This window comes from Pyrus communis, chromosome 13, assembly GCF_041283825.1.
Source record: "Pyrus communis isolate YQ-2024b chromosome 13, ASM4128382v1, whole genome shotgun sequence".
NCBI lineage: Eukaryota > Viridiplantae > Streptophyta > Magnoliopsida > Rosales > Rosaceae > Pyrus > Pyrus communis.
This window is the reverse complement of record NC_142577.1, coordinates 22,523,049-22,543,170: the sequence shown is the minus strand read 5'-3', so window position 1 is coordinate 22,543,170 and position 20,122 is coordinate 22,523,049. Positions and strand designations below refer to the sequence as shown.

General features: G+C 35.0%; 2 protein-coding genes across 2 annotated transcripts in view; one reads left to right on the top strand and one right to left on the bottom strand.

The window, feature by feature from the left end:
* Nucleotides 1-119: 119 nt before the first annotated feature.
* Nucleotides 120-20,122, bottom strand: part of LOC137736441 (polygalacturonase At1g48100) — a 35,003-nt gene continuing 15,000 nt past the window's right edge. Inside the window, exon 7 of the transcript XR_015955307.1 lies at nt 120-355. The gene's annotated coding sequence lies outside the window, so the exon portion shown is untranslated. The remainder of the gene's footprint in view (nt 356-20,122) is intronic.
* LOC148691951 (uncharacterized) lies at nt 916-3,206 on the top strand. Its single transcript, XM_088683453.1, has 4 exons — nt 916-931; nt 1,802-2,604; nt 2,816-2,927; nt 3,139-3,206. Exons 1-4 carry the CDS (start codon nt 916-918, stop codon nt 3,204-3,206), a joined length of 999 nt encoding a protein of 332 aa, XP_088539579.1.

The window sequence follows — 20,122 nt, the reverse complement described above, 5'->3', positions numbered from 1 at the left end:
TGGGTTTTAGAGATGAGACAACATGCTCTGATACTATGAAAAAAGTTAAGGTTTCACTATAAAATCAATTGGCAATATAGAAATAACCCAGTTATTTATAAGCACATACAAAATTTCCCTTTTTCCTCTGATATTCATCCTCTCAACAACATTATCATTACCATATCTTAGGGCCAAAATACAAGACCCAATTGATAATAATTCCCCACATCACATCTCACAATAAGGGGGGGAAACCCCAGAGAGGGATGGACCCATCAACAGATAAATGGCTCTTGGGCTCTATACAGTAAACAGAAACTCTATATCTAGATAAATAAAACCTAAGTAACACGACCTAGAAAGTATAAGAATTCTTTCGTCTGACCGGCTGACCACGTGACATGAAAGAGAGGCAAATCGTCGTGCGGGTAAGTTCAAGGATGCAACTGCAAGGATGAAAGGGAATGCAGAGGTGGAGGAACAGAATGATCGGGAAGTGGCAAAACAAGTATGGCGGAAAATTGGAGTTGATGGAAGCGGCGGGGACGGATTGTTTCTTGTGAGGTTTTCTTTAGTGAGCATGATCAAGCACCAAGTCGTGCAATAACACAAGTAATATGAGCTATATATTAAGTAAGACTTTATTTAGGGTTGTGACTGGATAACAACCATTTGAAGGGAAAATATAAGAAACTAATTTGAAATTAGAATGATGCGGTTATGGTTTCTTTGACAATTGATTGCAACTGCTCACTTAATGGGAGGAAGCAGTTGCAATGTATATATAGTGATGCTTGGTCCCTCTTCTCCGTGATCTATCCTTTGTTCCATATAGATTCGTTTGTTCCATTGAAAACCAAAGAATCCTAATGTGATCACAAGAGAGGAAAAGGCTAAACATTTTCCTAAGAATTAACTCATCGAGTGCTAAAGATGGCTGCAAACTCAGGTTAGGTTTGTCAGCCTTGTATACAAGTAATTCGGGTCAATGCATGTTCATTTAATGTCCATGCACAGCGTAGATTTACTGAATATTAAATAGCAAGGGTTTGATGGTATCGATCTCAAACTAAGGCCAACATGTAGTATCAAAGCCGGTCCATTCAAACCTAATTATGCTATATATATATATATGGTGGTGATGATGATGAACTTTCCCCTGCTGTTAATACATTTGTGAGATCCAGTATGTCCTGATGTTTATTATCGGTTTATGCTAGATGCATCAATCTGTAAAGCAAAATATAGTCATATTTTTAAGAATTAAATTTTGATGTTTTGATAATTGTTCTTCATATTATTTCAATAAGACTCAAGACATGCTCAGATTATCATAGAGTCTGCACTAATGCGCACTGCAGCAAATGATATACCAACATCTCATAAATATATGCGTATGGAATATGTGTTGAATTTTGAGTACTGATATTATGTAATTCACTTAACTCTTACACCAAAGTGTTCGAATAAGTATAAAGATTTATATGCATTCATAAAGAGTACTTCAAATAGCAGTTCATAATATTATCAAGTTAAGAAATTTCCAAGGCGATTTATTTACTGGGATTGTTATGAATTGATGTATAGTGAGTGATGAAATCAAGTACTCATGTGATTCTTCTTGCCTAAAGGTGTAGTATTACATAAGATTATGTCCCTTATACTTGGCTATGCAATGAAGTTGACATTCATATGCTTTATGGACATTTTCTTGCCTAAAGGTGTAACTAGTTTCATAGTTTAAGAGTGGCAAGACAATTAAGACTAATTCTTGTTTACAATACTTATGAATTTTCAATCCAAATATCTCATGATGCAGAGTTTAATATGCTTAACCTTGTTAACATTGAGAAGTTGAATGGTAACAACTTCAACACTTGGAAGCAACATATTGAAATGAACTTGGGAATGCTTGAGTTCAACATTGCTTTCAAGACTCCTCAACCGATAGCTTTAGTTAATGAAAGCACTACTGAAGAAAGGGAACATTTTGTCAAATGGGAAAGAGCCAATCAGATGTCTCTTCTCATTATGCAGAATGCAATGGAAGAACACATCAGAGGTGACATATCTAGTTGTGACATAGCCAAAGACTATATAGCTAAGATTGAGGAGAAGTTTAATAGGTGTGACAAGGCAAAAGTGGATGCGTCACTTTCTACACTCATCAACAACAAGCATGATAGGTCAAGCAGTGTATGTGAGCATTTGTTGAAGATGGTGAACATTTCCTACAAACTGAATGCAATGGAAATTGGCATCACTAATCAATTTATGGTGCATATGGCTTTGTACTCTTTGTCTGGAAAGTATGACCGAATCAAAGTCAACTACAACACTCAGAAAGAAACATGGAGTGTTAATGAACTCATTGCCATCTGTTGTCAAGAGGAAGAGAGGTTGAAGAATTCCAAAGTTGAAAGAATGGAACTGGCTAATCTTGTCAATACTGGCAAAGGCAAAGGGAAAATGATTGTGTGGAACAAAAATGATAATTATAAGGGCAACAAACCCTCTGGATCTCGAACCACTCTAAATGATGCAATTGGTCCCAAGAAACAGTTCAAAGGTTCTGGTGTATCTATCAAAACTACTAGAGCCTCTACCTCACTTGGTTTACAGGTTCAAAAACCTCATTTTAAAAAAGTGTTATCATTGTCAATCCACTGATCATTTAAGGAAGAATTGCCCAGCTTTTAAGGCATGGTTAATTAGGAAAGGTATGACTGTTTTTGATGTTTTTGTTATTGTGGAATCAAGTATGGTTTTTGTACCTCAAAACACTTGGTGGTTTGACACTAGATGTTCTACCCATATAACGAATTCTTTGCAGGGATTTCAAAGCCAGAAGGAGACAAGTAGAGAATCCTATAATGTTTATGTTGGGAATGGAAATAAAGTCATGGTTGAAGCTGTCATCTGGTTATGTTTTAACATTGAACAATGTACTTTATGTACCTTCACTAACAAGGAATTTGTTTTCAGTGACTCAGTTTGTTAAAAATAGTTTCTCTTATATTGGAGATGCCAATAAAATAAAATTTTATCTCAAGAACTAGTTTGATAGTTCTATTGGCTATGCTTTCCCAAATGGTGACCTTTGGCAAACTGAATGTACATATTATCATGATTGTTTCAATTTTGTGCGTTCTGCAGCAAAGAGAATGCTCACTAATGATATTGGCATTGAAGATTCGGGCATATCTCCAAAGACAGAATGTTGAGACTTAAGAAGGATGGTATGTTGTCAAATGTTCACCTTGATGACTTCAAGGATTGCATAGATTGCTTTAAAGGCAAGACCACTAATTTAACCAACAAGAATAAAGCTAAAAGAAGAAGCGATCTTTTGGAAATCATTCACATAGATGTGTGTGGTCCATTTCCAACAAAAGCGATATGGAGACACTCTTACTTCCTTCTCTTTATTAATGACTTTTCACAATATATGTATATGTCATGTTCATATAGATATCAATACTCACATTTTATCTAACAAGCCTGTAAGCTTCAACATAAATCAATTTGATTAGTAACAAGAGTAATATAATCATAATATTAACAACAAAGTAATAATCTTTAATGTAAATGATAAGCAATATTTTACCAATTGCTCCTTGAGTCGATCCTCCTTTCCATTAAGTTTCTATTAAAAACTCAGTTTTTTATTAATAAATGGTTTGCTCAACTCAAATTTATTGCAATTAGACAAGGGAACATGGAGATTTAATTGGTTCACCAATTTGGCTACGTCCATTAGGGTTGTATTTGTATTTCACTGTTTATGGAAGATTTACAATACACGATTTTGGCTTAAGGGCCTTAACAACATGTAAAAGAAATGTAGAAAGTAATCTTAAGGGGGTGAATGGCTCTTCTTCTTGCTGGCTATGTTGTTGTTGCTGGTGTGTAGTTGTTCTCCCTCCTGTGTTATTTCCTTATCTTTTCTCCTTCATTTATATAGAATGGAATCATATCAAGGCTGCTACTTCTGGATGTTAAGGAGATCTTGGAACACGTCTGCACTTGCATTTCAAATCCATATGTTCTCACCTCATTGGAAGATTTGGAACAAAATTGAATAGAAAATATTGTAACCAAATGATTAAGATTCTTCTTAGCCTTGTGAATAAACACTCTAAAACCACAAAATATTGCCAACTCATACACTTAGACACACATACCAAGTCTATGGCTCTAAATAGACTCACAAAGGAGGGGAAATGAGAGGGAAGAGGTGCACCGGATCACCTTGATCCGTTTCCAACCTGCAAACCCGGTTCCTTGACCCGGTCATATCTCCTCCATCCAATGTCCGTTTAAGGTGATTTCGGTGTCTATGGAAAGCTCTCGGCGAACCCAACGTCCTGTGGTGTTGGATTTTTAAATTTCTAACTCAATGTTACAGATCGAAGTCACAAAACCCACGATTGTCTAGACATGTTTCTCCCATTTTTGGTGATTCCGAGAACGATTGCCGTCGACACCACCACCAATGGACTCCCCTCAACCTCAAGAACAAAGCCTATGCATTGGTTGAGGCATCAAAGCTTGTTTGGAGTCGAATCAAGAACCACCAATTTTAACGGTTTATACGAGTTTTAGTGAAATTGGGGCTTTTCCCGACCAAATTGGCCTTAGTCACAGGTATGAAAGTTGTTCCTCTTATTGAGATCTTCATTCCTGTAAGATATATAAATTTTTGGAGTTGTTGGATTTTCCGACGAGTCGAGGCTGCCGACTGCCACGCGCAGCGGCGCGTGGGGGAAAAAACCTGAGGTCATTCCTTAGGTTTTTCGACGTGCTGGACTCGAATCCGCCCTCCTTTTTCCAACATTCAACTGTTTTAAAATAGTTTTTTTATTAGCCGTACTTTGTACAAAAACGCTTTTATATAGTAGTACGTTACGTATTTACCTAAATGGTTTCGTTTCTAGGCGAAATGCATAGCAAGGATTCTCGATGCTACGAGGCGAGTTTGACTTGGCGACATGATTTCTGAGTGGGCATTTGTGTATATATATATATATATATATATATGTATATATATATATATATGTATATATATATATATATATATGTATAAACTTTGTGGTTGCGAGAAACGTTTTTAAAATTGATTTATGCATAGCATGCCATGGTTCGATTGAGTTATATCTAAATATGCATTATTATGAATTGTGATTATGCTACATGATCCTACAGGAGGCGCAGGTAAGTTCAGGTGAGTTATGTGTGATTGAAATGGTTGAATTAGATTAGCATGCATATATTCATTTAGAGCTTATCATTGCTGTACCCGATGTCAGTGCTCTTGTCCCGGGCCAGGACCAGCCTTCACGTGATGTTCACCTCTTGCACCACACGTTCACCTCGGATCCAAGTAGGTTGTACAGGTCATACTAGGCGACTTCAACTCGTAGGTGACCCGCGCATAACGCTAGCTTCACGTGATTGTAGCACTAGAGCGTATAATATTACACCTAGCCTGTCATACAGGTCATATTAGGTGACTCCGACTCGTGTTCTAGCATAGACTGATGAAAAATAGGTCTCGTCGTACAGGTCACATTAGGTGACTCCAACTGGCATAATTGTTTAGATTGATTCCGACCTGTGTTACATTTATTATTGCTGAGATACCATGGCATGGCATGGTTTTATTGTCACTGCATCTGTGCACTGATTTTCATACTTACGTAGTATTATTTTCTAGAAACTATACGGGTTTTACTGAGAGGGGTTAGTACTTTTGGGAAAAGAGAATGTGTTTTCTAAAGTTTTGTTTTTGCCCACTCACCCTTCTATTTTTCGCCCCACCAGGTTTTAGTAGCTGAGCTTCCGTATCGACGAGGATTCTTGGCAAATCCCAGTATACGTAGTGATGGTATAATCCTTATCTTACCTTACTGTACTTTACTTATGCTCTGTAATCACGTGTGAAATGGGTTCATTCTCGCTCACAACACACTCTTATAACTAGGCACTTTTAGGTTTAAATTTATTCACATTTTCCACATCACTACACTTTATGGCTTCATCACCTTCCAGGTGTCGACCAACACAGCTTGATTTGGAGTCCTAGTGGACATTCCGGGTCGGGGTGTGTCATAAAATCACATCCAAAGGTCTTGCAAAATTTTTATTAATTCCCATACAAACTATTTCTTAAAACTAAAAATTTCATTTTTTTTTTGACAAAAACTGTGAGTAACCCATGTTTTCAATTGATTTTGAGAACTTTTACAAAATTAAGTGTAAGGAAAAATTTGAGTCATTCTAAGTTTTGAATAAAAACAGAGCGTGAAGCGTGCAAAAAAAAAAATTAGTATATTCATTCGGTCATTTGTCAAACACTTAGTGGACTTGTTATCGTAACTCAAACCAGGTTGTGCATCTAACAAACAGATATCGACACATGACGAAACAATTTGATGAATGTTATCAAGAGAATTTGTTAAGTAATCTCAACATAACTTACTGAGTGCTTGCGAGATATGCCTAGCAGACATTACATGAAACATTTGGTGGGCACAAAAGAAATTCATATCAAACATTCAAAGAGTCTTCGAAAGACATTCACATACATATTTTTTGGCTTCCGAATGGTCCAAGAATTACTTGATTCCAATGTGCATTTGTGACGGCCAAGGATCTGCTGTCCCTAAAATGGTGTCTACCTTTGTGTCTCATTTCTATTTGTCACAAAACCCACGTTGTCCAGACAGTTTTCTCCTATTTTCAGTGATTCTAACAACAATTACCGTTGACACCACCACCAATGGACTTCCCTCAACCTTAGGAATAAAGCTCATGCATTGGTTAAGGCGTCGGAGCCTGTTTGGAGTTAAATCAAGAACCACCTATTTCTAGGGTTCCAACGGGTTTTAGTAAAATTAGGGCTTTTCCTAACCAAATTGGCTTTAGTCACAGGTATGAAAGTTGTTCCTCTCATTGAGATCTTCATTCCTATAAAATTTAGGAATTTTTGGAGTTATTGGATTTTCCGGCGAGTCGGAGCTGCCGACTGTCACGCACGGTGGCACGTGGGGAAAAAAAACCCGAGGTCCTTCCTTAGGTTTTTCGATGTCCAGAACTAGAATCCGCCCTTTTTTTTTTTTTTTTTTTTTTTTTTTTTTTAAATTCGACTGTTTTAAAGTAGTTTCTTTATTAGCCGTACTTTGTATGCAGACACACTTATATATTAGTTACATATTTACCTAAATGGTTTCGTTTCTTGGCGAAATGCATCGCAAGGATTCTTGATGTTACGAGGCAGGTTGGACTTGGCGACATGATTTGTGAGTGGGCATTTGTTTATATATATATATATATATATATATATATATATATATGTATATGTATAAACTTTGTGGTTGCCAGAAACGTTTTTAAAATTGATTTATGCATAACATGCCATGGTTTGATTGAGTTATATCTAAATATGCATTATTATGAATTGTGATTATGCCACATGATCCAACGGGAGGCGCAGGTAAGTTCAGGTGAGTTGTGTGTGATTGAAATGGTTGCATTATATTAGCATGCATATATTCATTTAGAGCTTATCGTTACTGCACCTTGGTGTTAGCGCTCCCGCCCTGGGCTAGGGTCAGCCTTCACGTGATGTTCACCTCTTGCATTGCACACTTACCTTGGATCCAAGTAGGTGTTAGCCTGTTGTACAGGTAGCACTAGGTGACTTCGACTAGTAGGTGACCCGCGCATAGCGCTAGCTTCACATGATTGTAGCACTAGAGCGTATAATATTACACTTAGCCTGTCGTACATGTCACATTAGGTGACTCTGACTTGTGTGCTAGCATAGACTGATGAACAATAGGTTCCGTCGTACAAGTCACATTAGGTGACTCCGACTGGCATGATTGTTTAGATTGATCCACACCTGACTTACATTTATTATTGCTGAGATACCATGGCATGGCATGCTTTTATTGTCACTGCATTTGTGCACTAATTTTCATACTAACATAGTATTATTTTCTAGAAACTATACGGGTTTTACTGAGAGGGGTTAGTACTTTTGGGAAAAGAGAAATGTGTTTTCTAAAGTTTTGTTTTTGCCCACTCACCCTTCTGTTTTTCGCCCTTCCAGGTTTTAGTAGTTGAGCTTCCCTATCGACGAGGATTGTTGGCATATCCCAGTATAGGTGGCTACCTATGATGGTATAATCCTTATCTTACCTTACTGTACTTTACTTATGCTCTGTAATCACGTGTAAAATGGGTTCATTCTCGCTCATAGCGCACTCTTATAACTAGGCACTCTTATAACTAGGCACTTTTAGGTTTAAATTTATTCACATTTTCCACATCACTACACTTTATGGCTTCGTCACCTTCCAGGTGTCAGCCAACACAGCTTGATTCGGAGTCTTAGTGGACATTTCGGGTCGGGGTGTGTCATAAAATCACATCCAAAGTTCTTGCAACATTTTTATTAATTCCCATACAAACTATTTCCTAAAACTAAAAATTTCATTTTTTTTGACAAAAACTGTGAGTAACCCATGTTTTCAATTGATTTTGAGAACTTTTAAAAAATTAATTGTAAGGAAAAATTTGAGTCATTCTAAGTTTTGAATAAAAACAGAGCATGAAGCGTGCAAAAAATTTTAGTATATTCATTCGGTCATTTGTCAAACGCTTAGTGGGCTTGTTATTGTAAGCCTAATCAGGTTGTGCATCTAACAAACATATATCGACATATGATGAAACAATTTGATGAATGTTATCTAGAGAATTTGTTAAGTAATCTCAACATAACTTACCGAGTGCTTGCGAGATATGCCTAGCAGACATTACATGAAACATTTGGTGGGCACAAAAGAAATTCATATCAAACATTCAAAGGGTTTTCGAAAGACATTCACATACATATTTTTTGGCTTCCGGATGGTCCAGGAATTACTTGATCCCAATGTGCATTTGTGACGGCCAAGGATCTGCTGTCCCTAAAATGGTGTCTCCCTTTGTGTCTCATTTCTATTTGTTTGACACGTGTCCTTCACTTTAATAGTGGTTAACTTTTGTTAAGCTTTATTATTTTCTATTGAGAAATAATAAAAAAAAACCTCCAAAATACCAAAAGTCAAGCCAAAGCGGTCGAGACTGTCTATTTCCCCAACTTTTTCATCTTCATTGGCCTCCGCACCCCCCCCCCCCCCCAAAAAAAAAAACTTGCGGAACACCCCAACCATCCCAAAAGTTGCCATAATTCTCATTGATGGTGTCCACTCTAAAACTAATCATGTTCCAGGAACAACTGGAAACGATGTCCCATGAAAAATATATCGGTAAAGGTTGGAATTGAATTGAATCGAAATTGTCGTTTGGAATCTAATTGAACCAGAGCCGGTGATTTGATTTGAGTTGAACTAGAGCCGGCAATTTAAATTGAATTGAACCAGATCCGTCGATTTGATTTGAATCGAACTGAATCGGAGCCGGCGATTTGAATTGAATTTTTGATGAATTAGGAGATAAGGATATCGTGGGGATCGATTAGGCTCTGAAGCGGGAGTTTAGAAGGAGGGAGAGATACAAATTGAGACCGAGGGTGTTGTCGTTGGTGAGGTGGGGCGGTTGAGGTGGTTGGCTAGCGGCACTGGTTGCTCGAGAATTTGACATTCCTCATGTATTTTGGGGAATTTCTTTTTGTCTGAACTTACTACAATCTTTATTAATTAATTAGTGAAATCATTTTTTTCAACTAAAAGAGGATAAAAAGACTACTTAGTCTTTTATCACACAAAAATAAATGATGGGTAATAATGTAATTTCACAAGTTCAAATTTTACCGTTTTTTATTGAAGCCTCACCTATAGGTGATATTAAAATACCTCCAATATTAAAAAAAAAAAAAAAAAAAAAACCAAAAACCAAAAACAAAAGCCTCCCACTGCCCCCACGTTCTCTCTCTCCCTTTCTCCTCATTTTCTAAAAAAATGTGTTCATACACACAAAGTGTGTAGACAAATGTTAGTACAACTTAACAGAAGTAAACTTTTGTTAAAGTGGATGACACATGTCAAATAAATAGAAAGGAGACATAGAAGGAGAAACCATTTTAGGGATAACAGATCCTTGGCCATTTGTCACTCGCCATATCAAAATATCAGCATACACGTGTCATGAAATTTGTTTTTTATAAATTAGCGAACCCAACAATATTTTGCCACCTATACGAGCTTTGTGTATTTTGGCAATGATGAAAAGATGTACAATAATTTAGGTTTGTCGATGAGTATGGCCCAACATAAAAATTGGACATACGATGTGAATTGAATTTTGCACAATTAAGGCGTGACAAGTGGCAATGGCGACGGCTGCATGATGTGCATCAATTGTGCATGCCTCGTCATTTATTATCATCAACAATTCCACCAAGAGGTGGATAAAATTTTTTATTGTGCTTGAAATACGGCATGTACATCATGTGTTTTTACATAAATAGAGGAAAATTTTATTTTTAAGTTGTTAATCTTTTTGACACAAGTATCTCACTAGAGTAATGCTATTCATACCATGTTTTTGTACCACATTTTCATACCACCTTAGGTGACATTTTATGTGGACATCCACATCATTTGAATTAATCAGATTTTTAAATTTAGTTCATTGTTTAATAAACTAATAATTAAGAAAAAATAGTTAATTAAATGATGATTGTGGTAAACGATGAGTCTTTCTTATTCATTTCCTTGAGTTTTGCAAATTTTTCAAATGATGTGGCTGTCCACATCAGATGCCACCTTAGATGATATAGAAATGTGGTATAAAAACATGGTATGAATAGAAGTACTCATCTCATTATTTATAAAGTGGGTACCACCCATAAATACATTGAAAAATCGTACTAAGAGGTGGGAGATAGGCTCAACATCGACATGGAATGGAGGGAAAAAGATCCTCTCCGGATCCTCTTTGTGGAGATTCTACAGATCCTCACATCCTAACCGTTCATCATACATCGTGCTGCCAATTTTCGTCATGTACTATTCGTGTTTAATTTAAAATCAAAAAATTCAAATGATTTTTGACCAAACGATGTACAATAAATGACTAAGAAGTGAGGATTCTTACTATTTGAATTCGTATGAGATCCATATCAGGAATGGAGACCTATCGTAATTGCACATGGCACAGTTCTTGTGGTCCATTTTTACCTTCAGAATTTGTGCGTCCTAACACCTAAGCATGTGACTCTTTTTGTCGGCTAGACGAGGACTCACTAGGGTCGACTGCACCAAGGTGACTCCTGAACATCCATTATTGCTTCAAGAAACTTGAAATTTAAGTTTAGAATTTATTTATTACATATATAACGTTAGCGAGTTAGATAAATAGTTGAATTTTAATTAACCATTAAATGCATTTTATATTTCATCATTATAAAAAGACAAGAGTTTACAGCTCGTCGCATACTCAAATTGACCAAATTTTTAACCGATAATTTTGTAGCATTGTTATAACACTTGTATCTCAATTGAGTATGTTATGGAACATTGCCAATTAGTTTTTAGGGTGTACCTGGCAGAGTTGCTCACATTCTAACGTTGAAGAGTAAAGTTATCAAAACCGCTAATAACAACGTTGGCAAAAATATAAAAGCATCTCCAATGGGAACCCTAAGGGGGCGTTTGTTTGACCGGATTAAGGGGGACTGGACTAGACTAGACTGTAGTCCCTTGTTTGGTCTGGACAAGGATTAGGTTTAATGGGACTAAAGGGGACTCGCCCCGACTGAACGTTTCGCTAAACGTTCTTAAGGAGACCCCTCGATTTCAAGCGGACTGCTAGTCCCGTTCTCTCCCCCGCCGCTGATCCCTCGTCGTCTCCCTTCTCCTTCGCCCTCTCCCTTCTGATCCGCACCTTTGCCCACTCCCTTGGGCCTTCATTATGCCACCCAAAAGCCTAAACCCAGACCTCAAACAAAACTGAAAAACAATCCATTGATTCCCTTCCTTTCTTCTCCGTTCAATTCACTCTCTTTCTCAGCAAAATCGTCATGGTTGCAACCACCAAACAACCATCACCAGAAGCTCGCCGTCGATCTCCGCATTCGCGCGCAACCCAGACGCAAGTCGGGACCGAAAGCGTACCAAATGCTCAAGCACCTGCAAATCCCCACATAAATTCAAAACAAAAAGGCAAAATCACCAGAGAATCCTGAGATTTTTCGAGAAAATCAGGAGGCTCTGTGTGGAGAGCTCCGATGAATCCTCCATGCGAATCTTCTGCATAAGGAAAAGAGGGAGAGGTTAGGGATAAAGTGGACGAAGGGAAAAAAAGGAGAGGGGAAGGAGATAGTTGCCGGAAGAAAATAGGGAGAAGTTGCAGAGAGAGGAAGAATATTTTGGAAAAATGGAGAAACATAATAAAAAGAAGGAGATGAGAGGGAGAATGGCGGAGGAAAAGAGGAATAGGGTAGAGAGAGATAATTTTAGGAATAAATAAATAAAAAGATTTTGGCCCTTACAGAAGAATATATGATTCTAGAAACAAATAAAATGATAAATTAATAATAAAATATTAATAAATATAGATAAAATAATATAATATTTGAGTTAGATAATTATTCAACTTCTTAGTCCGACACTGCACCAAACGCTTCACTAAACTAGTCCAGCTTAATCTAGTCTAAGCCAGTCCAGCTTAATCCCTGAAGCTAATCTAGTCCGAGACAGTCCGGTGCAACAAACGCACCCTAAATGGAGTTCCTACAACAGTATAGTCCTTACATTAGAGACAAAAGGCTACCAATGGGTCATAATAGAATTCTTTAAAGTATCTCAATATATGAACTCGACGGATACCTTAAAGAAATCCTCAAATGCGAGGACTGTATGTATAGACTCAAAGGGTAGGCCCACTATTGATTTCAAGTGGGAAACAACCCCACCCACATGAGAATGCCTTATCTTTTCGGAATTTTTCTCTTTTTGAGAATGTTATACAATAGCTTATCTTTTTAGTTTTTTTGTTTTTTCTGTAGTTTTTCTCTTCCAAACATAGATATAACTTTTTAGTTTTTATCAACGACCACAATACTCCAACAGAATATTTCCTCAAAGTTATCCAGAAGCTAGAAGACAAAGGTGATGACTATGCACGGTTCTAACTTTCTAACTTTTGTTTGACCAAGGGAAGAAGGGACTCAAGAAAATAGAATCATAGTCAGCCACGTGTGCGGGCAAAGATTGTGTTTCGTGTTGGCAAAGATAGGGCGCACGAAAATTTGGCGCATAAGATGAGGCAGGCTCAACGCATGAAAAACGAGATGTGTTTCGTGCACGCAAAATGAGGTGAGATCAATGCACAAAAATACTTCGCACGTAAAACGAGGTAGCCTAACGCATTCAAAACAATGCGATCCCAGGTGCATAGGTTAACCATTGTTGCTTGCACGAAGCATTGCTGTCAGAGGTGGAGCATATATAAGTCATTATCAATATAGGGTAGGGTTTAGTTTTAATCTCACGGGTCAACCATTGTTTCCCGTATGAACCAATTGTGATCAACGCACGGAAAACAAGGCGTGCTTCATGCATGCTAAACGAGGTGAGATTAACGCACGAAAATACTTGGCACACAAAACGAGGCAGCCTAACAAATGCATCCTAGGTGCAGAGGTCAACCATTGTTGCTCGCACGAAGCATTGGTGTTAGAGGTGGAGCATATATAAGTCGCTATCAATATAGGGTAGGGTTTATTTTTAATCTCACAGGTCAACCATTGTTTCCCGTATGAACCAATTGTGTTGCGGTAGGGCATTTATAGGGGTAATGAGGTATGGTTTAGTTTTAATCCCACAAGTAAGCCATGGTTTGTCGTACGAACCATAGGTGTCAAGGTAGGGCATTTATAGGGGATAGGTTTAGTTTTAATCCCATGGCTCGACCGTTGTTACCCGCATGAAGCATTGGTGTCGAGGGTGGGCATTTATAGGTCGTTATTAATAGGGAGTATGGTTTAGTTTTAATCTCAAGGGTCAACCATGGTTGGCGGGATGAAGTATGATTGCTGGGGTTGGGGCATTTATAAGCTGCTATCAAACATGATAAAATTCACACAAAAGTTGTAACTTTTAATTCATTAACCCATTCTTTAAAAATAACATTTCTCCGCCACGTTGCTGCAAGGGAAAATAATTCAAGTGCGCTGGGCACTAAAACGCGTTGTGAACTTAGTGTGTTATTATTCACACGCCCCTAAACAATTGAACTCAAGGTGTTATTATTCACACGCCGCTAAAACCCAGACCTCATGGGCCTCCACTACTTTTGTTGTGCCTTAGGCCTTCCCGAGGGCAAGAGTTTGAACTTGGGCGTGAGTTTGGGTTGCGTCTCCCTGCACCTAAACCATTTATTTTATTTTATTTTTTTAATTTTTCTAAGTTTTTGCTTTTCTCAACACCAAACTATCATCTTCATGTTCTACAAAATGTGTTTTCGATGAAAATCCATGTCAAAAAATATGAAAACAAGGATATAAATCTTAATCTAAAGGAATTTCAATCTAAATAAAGTAATGTAGGAAGAAAAAAAATATTCAATGGAAAAAGAAAAAAAGGAGGGAAAAAAAAAAAAAGGATCCGATCGGTACTTTGCTTCTGATCCTCGCTAGTGAGAGTCGCTAATATGTTCAAATTAAGTCGCTAGCTTCATACCGATCCTCCCATTTTCATATTTTTTTCCTTTTCAGTTTTTTTTTCTTTTTTAATTTTTTTTTCTTTTTCTCTAACCATAACAACAAACTATAAATTTCATCTTCTTCAAAATATATTTTCCGTACAAAACCCATTATAATTCATATTTAAACACTTGAAATCAACGATTTAAAACCTAAATTTAAAGATATTTTTGTAATTTTCCACTTTAAGAATCAATAAAAAATAGTTTTGAGACCTAATAAACGGTATCATCATGTCCAAAGATCTTGCAATATTTTCCTTACCTCCAAGACAAAATATTTGCTAAAGCTAAGAGTTTGGGCTTGGGCGTGAGTTTGGGTTGCGTCTCCCTGCACCTAAACCATTTATTTTATTTCATTTTTTTAATTTTTCTAAGTTTTTGCTTTTCTCAACACCAAACTAGCATCTTCATGTTCTACAAAATGTGTTTTCGATGAAAATCCATGTCAAAAAATATGAAAACAAGGATATAAATCTTAATCTAAAGGAATTTCAATCTAAATAAAGTAATGTACGAAGAAAAAAAATATTCAATGGAAAAAGAAAAAAAGGAGGAAAAAAAAAGAAAAAAGGATACGATCGGTACTTTCCTTCTGATCCTCTTTCGTAAGAGTCGCTAGTATGTTCAAACTAAGTCGCTAGGTTCATACCGATCCTCCCATTTTCATATTTTTTTCCTTTTCAGTTTTTTTTTCTTTTTTATTTTTTTTTTTATTTCTCTAACCATAACAACAAACTATAAATTTCATCTTCTTCAAAATATATTTTCCGTACAAAACCCATTATAATTCATATTTAAACACTTGAAATCAACGATTTAAAACCTAAATTTAAAGATATTTTTGTAATTTTCCACTTTAAGAATCAATAAAAAATAGTTTTGAGACCTAATAAACGGTATCATCATGTCCAAAGATCTTGCAATATTTTCCTTACCTCCAAGACAAAATATTTGCTAAAGCTAAGAGTTTGGGCTTGGGCGTGAGTTTGGGTTGCGTCTCCCTGCACCTAAACCATTTATTTTATTTTATTTTTTTAATTTTTCTAAGTTTTAGCTTTTCTCAACACCAAACTATCATCTTCATGTTCTACAAAATGTGTTTTCGATGAAAATCCATGTCAAAAAATATGAAAGCAAGGATATAAATCTTAGTCTAAAGGAATTTCAATCTAAATAAAGTAATGTAGGAAGAAAAAAAATATTCAATGGAAAAAGAAAAAAAGGAGGAAAAAAATAAAAAAAGGATACGATCGGTACGTTGCTTCTGATCCTCGTTCGTAAGAGTCGCTATTATGTTCAAATTAAGTCGCTAGCTTCATACCGATCCTCCCATTTTCATATTTTTTTCCTTTTCAGTTTTTTTTTATTTTTTAATTTTTTTTTTATTTCTCTAACCATGACAACAAACTATAAATTTCATCTTCTTCAAAATATATTTTCCGTACAAAACCCATTATAATTCATATTTAAACACTTGAAATCAACGATTTAAAACCTAAATTTAAAGATATTTTTGTAATTTTCCACTTTAAGAATCAATAAAAAATAGTTTTGAGACCTAATAAACGGTATAATCATGTCCAAAGATCTTGCAATATTTTCCTTACCTCCAAGACAAAATATTTGCTAAAGCTAAGAGTTTGGGCTTGGGCGTGAGTTCGAGTTGCGTCTCCCTGCACCTAAACCATTTATTCTATTTTATTTTTTTAATTTTTCTAAGTTTTAGCTTTTCTCAACACCAAACTATCATCTTCATGTTCTACAAAATGTGTTTTCGATGAAAATCCATGTCAAAAAATATGAAAACAAGGATATAAATCTTAATCTAAAGGAATTTCAATCGAAATAAAGTAATGTAGGAAGAAAAAAAATATTCAATGGAAAAAGAAAAAAAGGAGGAAAAAAAAAAAAAGGATTCGATCGGTACTTTGCTTCTGATCCTCGTTAGTAAGAGTCGCTAGTATTTTCAAATTAAGTCGCTAGCGTCATACCGATCCTTCCATTTTCATATTTTTTTCCTTTTCAATTTTTTTTTCTTTTTAAAATTTTTTTTTATTTCTCTAACCATAACAACAAACTATAAATTTCATCTTCTTCAAAATATATTTTCCGTACAAAACCCATTATAATTCATATTTAAACACTTGAAATCAACGATTTAAAACCTAAATTTAAAGATATTTGTGTAATTTTCCACTTTAAGAATCAATAAAAAATAGTTTTGAGACCTAATAAACGGTATGATCATGTCCAAAGATCTTGCAATATTTTCCTTACCTCGAAGACAAAATATTTGCTGAAGCTAAGAGTTTGGGCTTGGGCGTGAGTTTGGGTTGCGTCTCCCTGCACCTAAACCATTTATTTTATTTTATTTTTTTTAATTTTTCTATGTTTTTGCTTTTCTCAACACCAAACTATCATCTTCATGTTCTACAAAATGTGTTTTCGATGAAAATCCATGTCAAAAAATATGAAAACAAGGATATAAATCTTAATCTAAAGGAATTTCAATCGAAATAAAGTAATGTAGGAAGAAAAAAAATATTCAATGGAAAAAGAAAAAAAGGAGGAAAAAAAAAAAAAAAGGATGCGATCGGTACTTTGCGTCTGATCCTCGTTCGTAAGAGTCGCTAGTATGTTCAAATTAAGTCGCTAGCTTCATACCGATCCTCCCATTTTCATATTTTTTTCCTTTTCAGTTTTTTTTTCTTTTTTAATTTTTTTTATTTCTCTAACCATAACAACAAACTATAAATTTCATCTTCTTCAAAATATATTTTCCGTACAAAACCCATTATAATTCATATTTAAACACTTGAAATCAACGATTTAAAACCTAAATTTAAAGATATTTTTGTAATTTTCCACTTTAAGAATCAATAAAAAATAGTTTTGAGACCTAATAAACGGTATCATCATGTCCAAAGATCTTGCAATATTTTCCTTACCTCCAAGACAAAATATTTGCTAAAGCTAAGAGTTTGGGCTTGGGCGTGAGTTCGGGTTGCGTCTCCCTGCACCTAAACGATTTATTCTATTTTATTTTTTTAATTTTTCTAAGTTTTTGCTTTTCTCAACACCAAACTATCATCTTCATGTTCTACAAAATGTGTTTTCGATGAAAATCCATGTCAAAAAATATGAAAACAAGGATATAAATCTTAATCTAAAGGAATTTCAATCGAAATAAAGTAATGTAGGAAGAAAAAAAATATTCAATGGAAAAAGAAAAAAAGAGGAAAAAAAAAAAAAAAAGGATGCGATCGGTACTTTGCTTCTGATCCTCGTTCGTAAGAGTCGCTAGTATGTTCAAATTAAGTCGCTAGCTTCATACCGATCCTCCCATTTTCATATTTTTTTCCTTTTCAGTTTTTTTTTCTTTTTTAATTTTTTTTATTTCTCTAACCATAACAACAAACTATAAATTTCATCTTCTTCAAAATATATTTTCCGTACAAAACCCATTATAATTTATAGTTAAACACTTGAAATCAACGATTTAAAACCTAAATTTAAAGATATTTTTGTAATTTTCCACTTTAAGAATCAATAAAAAATAGTTTTGAGACCTAATAAACGGTATCATCATGTCCAAAGATCTTGCAATATTTTCCTTACCTCCAAGACAAAATATTTGCTAAAGCTAAGAGTTTGGGCTTGGGCGTGAGTTCGGGTTGCGTCTCCCTGCACCTAAACCATTTATTCTATTTTATTTTTTTAATTTTTCTAAGTTTTTGCTTTTCTCAACACTAAACTATCATCTTCATGTTCTACAAAATGTGTTTTCGATGAAAATCCATGTCAAAAAATATGAAAACAAGGATATAAATCTTAATCTAAAGGAATTTCAATCTCAATAAAGTAATGTAGGAAGAAAAAAAATATTCAATTGAAAAAGAAAAAAAGGAGGAAAAAAAAAAAAAAGGATACGATCGGTACTTTGCTTCTGATCCTCGTTAGTAAGAGTCGCTAGTATTTTCAAATTAAGTTGCTAGCTTCATACCGATCCTCCCATTTTCATATTTTTTTCCTTTTCAGTTTTTTTTTCTTTTTTAAATATTTTTTTTTATTTCTCTAACCATAACAACAAACTATAAATTTCATCTTCTTCAAAATATATTTTCCGTACAAAACCCATTATAATTCATATTTAAACACTTGAAATCAACGATTTAAAACCTAAATTTAAAGATATTTTTGTAATTTTCCACTTTAAGAATCAATAAAAAATAGTTTTGAGACCTAATAAACGGTATCATCATGTCCAAAGATCTTGCAATATTTTCCTTACCTCCAAGACAAAATATTTGCTGAAGCTAAGAGTTTGGGCTTGGGCGTGAGTTTGGGTTGCGTCTCCCTGCACCTAAACCATTTATTTTATTTTATTTTTTTAATTTTTCTATGTTTTTGCTTTTCTCAACACCAAACTATCATCTTCATGTTCTACAAAATGTGTTTTCGATGAAAATCCATGTCAAAAAAAATGAAAACAAGGATATAAATCTTAATCTAAAGGAATTTCAATCTAAATAAAGTAATGTAGGAAGAAAAAAAATATTCAATGGAAAAAGAAAAAAAGGAGGAAAAAAAAAAAAAGGATGCGATCGGTACTTTGCATCTGATCCTCATTAGTAAGAGTCGCTAGTATGTTCAAATTAAGTCGCTACCGATCCTCCCATTTTCATATTTTTTTCCTTTTCAGTTTTTTTTTCTTTTTTAATTTTTTTTTATTTCTCTAACCATAACAACAAACTATAAATTTCATCTTCTTCAAAATATATTTTCCGTACAAAACCCATTATAATTCATATTTAAACACTTGAAATCAACGATTTAAAACCTAAATTTAAAGATATTTTTGTAAATTTCCATTTTAAGAATCAATAAAAAATAGTTTTGAGACCTAATAAACGGTATGATCATGTCCAAAGATCTTGCAATATTTTCCTTACCTCCAAGACAAAATATTTGCTAAAGCTAAAAATTTGGATTTTTTCCTTAACAATTTTCCAATCGATTTTAAGAACTTTTACAACATTCGTTGTAAGCCAAAGTTAGAGTTATCTACTCGCACCACATATTTCCTAAAATTAATTTAGGACACTCCAACGGAATATTTCCTCAAAGTTATCCAGAAGCTACAAGACAAAGGTGATGACTATGCACGGTTCTAACTTTCTAACTTTTGTTTGACCCAGGGAAGAAGGGACTCAAGAAAGCAGAATCACAGTCAGCCACGTGTGCGGGCAAAGATTGTGACCGATCTTCATGTAAACTTACGTTGCCTTCATTCCCTACAGGCTCATTCCACATCGAAAACAAACCCAATAATGACATCAATTTATATCGTATTGGTACACCGTTATTCTAGTTTATCCGAATTAAAAGGAATCTTCTTCGAATTCCTTCTACAAATTCACAA

Excerpts from the sequence above, each read along its gene's own strand:
- LOC148691951 (XM_088683453.1), top strand. Across the intron at positions 2,605-2,815 it reads CTACCTCACTTGGTTTACAG|GGATTTCAAAGCCAGAAGGA; the intron begins GTTCAAAAACCT and ends AATTCTTTGCAG. Across the intron at positions 2,928-3,138 it reads ATGTTTTAACATTGAACAAT|CAAAGAGAATGCTCACTAAT; the intron begins GTACTTTATGTA and ends TGCGTTCTGCAG.